At 38.1% G+C, this 4,604-nt stretch overlaps 1 protein-coding gene across 1 annotated transcript; it reads left to right on the forward strand.

Moving 5' to 3' along the window:
* The first annotated feature begins 214 nt into the window (after positions 1–214).
* Positions 215–1,198, forward strand: LOC120153718. Its single transcript, XM_039165622.1, has 4 exons — positions 215–343; positions 430–554; positions 631–755; positions 850–1,198. Exons 1-4 carry the CDS (start codon positions 292–294, stop codon positions 986–988), a joined length of 441 nt encoding a protein of 146 aa, XP_039021553.1. The 5' UTR covers positions 215–291; the 3' UTR covers positions 989–1,198.
* Positions 1,199–4,604: the final 3,406 nt, after the last annotated feature.

Genomic DNA, 4,604 nt, shown 5'->3' on the forward strand with positions numbered 1-4,604 from the left:
TGGGCAGCTCAACTAAACACTAGATTATTAATTCACAAGAGTTGGTGATGGCTCATCATTTATCGCAGTGACAATGACTTCATTTTTGTCAGTAAACTGGCCCCTCTTTGCCTCCATTTTCAGAGGTGGGGAAAAGGTATATTTTAAGATAAGAACGAGTTAAAAGTTGGACTCAGATAAGGTCGCACTCACCTATATAAAAAAACCTTATTTTTTCTCAAGATATTTGTTACTTAAACATAGCTCACTTCCAGTATTGGTTCAAGCAAGTGAAAGATCATCAGCCAAAAAATGGGTTCTTTAATGGCAGGATGGGATTCTCCTGTATCAGATCCTACATCAGGTTCTTTGTACAAAAATCTTATATGCTTTTCTTTTTAACTTAAACCCTTGTTGTTTAATATCTGATCATTTGGAGAATTCTTTTAGCTATACTCAAAAGAAACAAGTCACTTACTAAGGAAGAGATTGAAGCATACTGGAAATCAAAGAAGAAAACGGAGGAAGAACATCTTAAGGCTATATATGGCTCACCAGATAGTTGCAACCAGCAGGTACAATTTACTTCGATTGGAATATGAGTATCGGATACGAATATACGTTAGCCTTTTCGTTTTTCATCCATGGCAGGAAAGTCCATTAATGGAGTATGGAAAGAAATATATGAAATCAAGCTCTATGCCCTTGCCCCATAAAAACCAGGGTCCCCTAGACACGGAAATAAGCCTGGAAAATATAATAAAGAAAAATGGCTGGTAAGTAGCTAAATTCTTAATTCAGTATCACCTAAAAATAAGCTTAAAAAACTTGGAAATCCCTTTACCAAACAGAAGATTTTGATGATCGTAGGTGGACGAGGAGCACTTGGGCGTTCTTGAATGAACCTCCGGTTCTCGACCGTCCGACCAGCAGTTACAAGCCACAGTTCCACATTGCCAACCTTACTGCTTCGAAGCTTAACAAGGATTCGGGCATCAGTGCCAAATAGTCGTTAGCTCCTATTCCTATCTCATCTCTCATGTAGGTGTACTCATCTGTTTAATCAATGAACGGTATGTCACCATGATAATGTGCTGGTTTGTGTGGTTCGAGTGTCTTATGGTTTCGGAGTCTGTATAAAGTACATAGAAAGAGTCTTAAATTACTAATAGTAACGGGGATGAATCTGTATGTATAATATATGCCATTTTTCCTGGAATTGAGATAGAGTGTTGAAATGGACAGGGTATTTATTCGACCTTCTCATACTCGAATCTGATAGAAAAACTTATATATTGAAAAAGAACGAGAGTAACCAGACTGCAAATCTGTAAGGTTACTAGTTTCCTCATTCTTTCTCACGAGAATGAAAAAATTTTAACATCTACAAATAATCGTTTAGCTATTGATTAAAATTTTCTGTTTAAACTAAGATAAAAAAAAAGATGGTCTAAAATTATCACAAATTCTTTGATCCATCAATAAATGTAATCATGAAAATCTTAAAAAATCAAAATCTTCAGATATCATTTCTTAAGATATGAGTATCAGCAATATTGAGTGGTAGGAGGGACCCATGCTGAATGTGTAAACCATAGGTTAACTTCTTTAGTAAGAAAGTGTAGGGCCATTGCCAATGCTTGGACTTGCAATGCAAGCCGTGATCTATTCGTGGCGTCCATCCGAGACAAGTTGAATCCAGGCCGTGGCCAAATCATTATCGATCATGTCTCTTTCTAAGCTAATTACAGTGTGTGAATGGACAATACTGCAATTATTACAACAAGTCGGACAACCTTTTTTCGATTGTTTTCGCCGGGGGGACCGTAACGATTGAGTGTCAATTATGTAAACCAAACCTACAATATGAAATTTCTTCTTCTTCACCTACCCAACTTCATCTGGAACTTGGGTATGGGGTTTAACAATATGTAAAAAGTTACATTTTGATCCAATTACTCTTCATCTAGCCTTCTAAGTAGAGGTGCACAAAAAATCCGAATATCCGATTTTGGGTAAAAAATATCCGAAACCGGATTTTGAAAAAACCGGTTTTTTTAAAACCGGATCGGATATTTAAAAACCGGATAGTATAACCGGTTTGAGAAAAAATTGAATGACCGGTTTTTTTACCGGATTAAAAACCGGTTTTTTTCAAACCGGATAAAAAACCGGTTTTTTAACCGAAAAAATCCGATTTTTTTAACCGGTTTTTTGCAAACCGAAACCGGTTACACCGGTTACACCATCCGACCCTCCAAACCGGTTAGGATCCGAACCGGTTTTTTTAAAATCCGGTTTTTGGGTTGGGAGAAAAAACCGGATCGGTTTTTATCCGATCCGGATCGGATTGAAATCCGGCTTCTGTGTATCTCTACTTCTAAGTGATTTTAATAAATCTTAGTAAGTGTTCAATTTTTATCCAATAAATCAATTAAACTTAAATTTAATTATGTTGAAAGTATTAAAATGTTTTTCAAGTTTGGTAACCAACTTTGAAAAAATGGTTTTCAAAGTTTGGTAAATGTTTCTTTGAAAATGGTTTTCAAAGTTTGGTAAATGTTTCTTTGAAAAATAGTTTTTCAAAGTTTGGTAGATGTTTGTTGAAAAATGATAATGAGATAATCACAATTAATCCCTAGGTTTTAGGGTATTTACAAGATTAAGTCCTTAAGTTTCAACTATAAATACCTTAGCTCATTTAGCTTCAAAACCATCCCAAAAATCATTTCTTTCTCCCAATACTAGAGAGTTTTCTTGTGGGTAGTGAGTGTTTTGTAAACACCTGTAAATTTTCTCTTAATAAAAGATCTGCAGCAGTCAGGAGACATAAGCACAATTGGTTGAACTCCGTTATCAATTTCGGGTATTATTTTTCTGCTTTTATTTTGCATTCTCACTAATCTAGTTATAGGGAAATTACTTGTACTTGATTTATTTCCCAACAACTGGTATCAGAGCTTTTGGGTTGTGAATTTTGTCAATTTTTTGCGAGGTTACTTTCAGGTTACTATTCACGTGAATAGTGAATTTCGTGAATAGTGAATTTCGTGAATAGTGAAATTTGGTTGGCGATACGAGTTTGTCGACGGAGGTGTTCTAATACACAGCTGTTCGCAAAAATTGTCGGAAACGATCCAAACGAAGCCAGATTCGAGTGGGAGCGATGGCTGCAGACGAAGGGAAGGTAAAAATTGAAAAGTTCGATGGTGCGGACTTTGGATTTTGGAAGATGCAAATTGAAGATTTTCTATACCATAAAAATCTATATCAACCCCTCTCAGGAAAACAACCAAAGGGCATGAAGAATGAAGACTGAGCTCTTCTCGACAGACAAGCCCTCGGAGTTATCCGACTGACGTTATCCCTCAATGTTGCTTTCAACATAGCAAAGGAAAAGACCACGGCGGGTCTTATGACGGCTCTCTCCAGTATGTATGAGAAGCCATCGGCCTCAAACAAAGTTCATTTGATGAGGCGATTATTCAATTTGCGGATGACGGAAGGGGCATCGGTGGCACAACACCTAAATGAACTCAACACAATCACAACCCAGTTGAGTTCAGTGGAAATTGAATTTGATGATGAAGTTCGAGCTTTAATTCTCTTATCATCTTTACCAGACAGTTGGAATGCTACTGTTACAACAGTCAGCAGTTTGTCGGGAAACAGCAAATTAAAATTCGACGATGTTCGGGATCTGGTACTGAGCGAAGAAATTCGACGGAGAGAATCGGGTGAAGCATCAACCTCCTCGGCCTTGCACGGAGTCCAGAGGGAGAACTTTAGAAATAAATTCAAATCGTGGCAGATCGAAATCCAGAAGGGGAAAATCAAGAACAGGAAATAAAGATTTTACCTGTTATAATTGCGGCAAGAAGGGCCACTTCAAAAGAGATTGTCGAGCACCGAAGAAAAATATCGGCGCACATGAATCTACCAACATGACGGAGGAGACATGTGATGCCATGATTTTAAGCGTCAACAGTCCGATTGAATCATGGATTTTGGATTCAGGGGCATCTTTCCACTCCACGCCATGCCAAGAAATCATGGAGAACTATGTCAGTGGTGATTTTGGGAAGGTTCATCTTGCTGATGATGAAACCTTGAAGATCGTCGGAAAAGGAGACATCCGACTAAAGCTGCCAAACCAGACCACCTGGAAGCTGACAGGAGTGAGACATATTCCTGGTCTCAAAAGAAATTTGATTTCTGTAGGACAGCTTGATGGAGAAGGATACAGTACAACCTTTTCAGGTTGTGAATGGAAGATTACCAAAGGAGCACTCGTCATTGCTCGTGGTAAGAAGACTGGTACTCTCTATGTAACCTCAAATTTAGAGAATATCATTGCAATAGCAGATGCTGATGGAAAATCAAACCTATGGCACCAAAGGCTTGGCCATATGAGCGAGAAAGGGATGAAGACACTTTTGTCAAATGGGAAGCTGTCGGATCTAAAGAATGTAGATGTCGGACTATGCGAGGATTGCATCTTTGGCAAACAAAAGAAATTCAGCTTTGCAAAGATTGGTAAGACACCCAAGGCTGAAAAGTTAGAGTTAGTTCATACTGATGTATGGGGACCATCTCCAGTTCCATCTCTTGCAGGCTCATTATAT

This window comes from Hibiscus syriacus, unplaced genomic scaffold (genome assembly GCF_006381635.1).
Source record: "Hibiscus syriacus cultivar Baekdansim isolate YM2019G1 unplaced genomic scaffold, ASM638163v2 tig00002840_pilon, whole genome shotgun sequence".
NCBI lineage: Eukaryota > Viridiplantae > Streptophyta > Magnoliopsida > Malvales > Malvaceae > Hibiscus > Hibiscus syriacus.

Excerpts from the sequence above, each read along its gene's own strand:
- LOC120153718 (XM_039165622.1), top strand. The coding sequence starts at position 292 with ATGGGTTCTTTAATGGCAGGATGGGATTCTCCTGTATCAGATCCTACA. Across the intron at positions 344-429 it reads TGTATCAGATCCTACATCAG|CTATACTCAAAAGAAACAAG; the intron begins GTTCTTTGTACA and ends GAATTCTTTTAG. Across the intron at positions 756-849 it reads ATAATAAAGAAAAATGGCTG|GTGGACGAGGAGCACTTGGG; the intron begins GTAAGTAGCTAA and ends TGATGATCGTAG.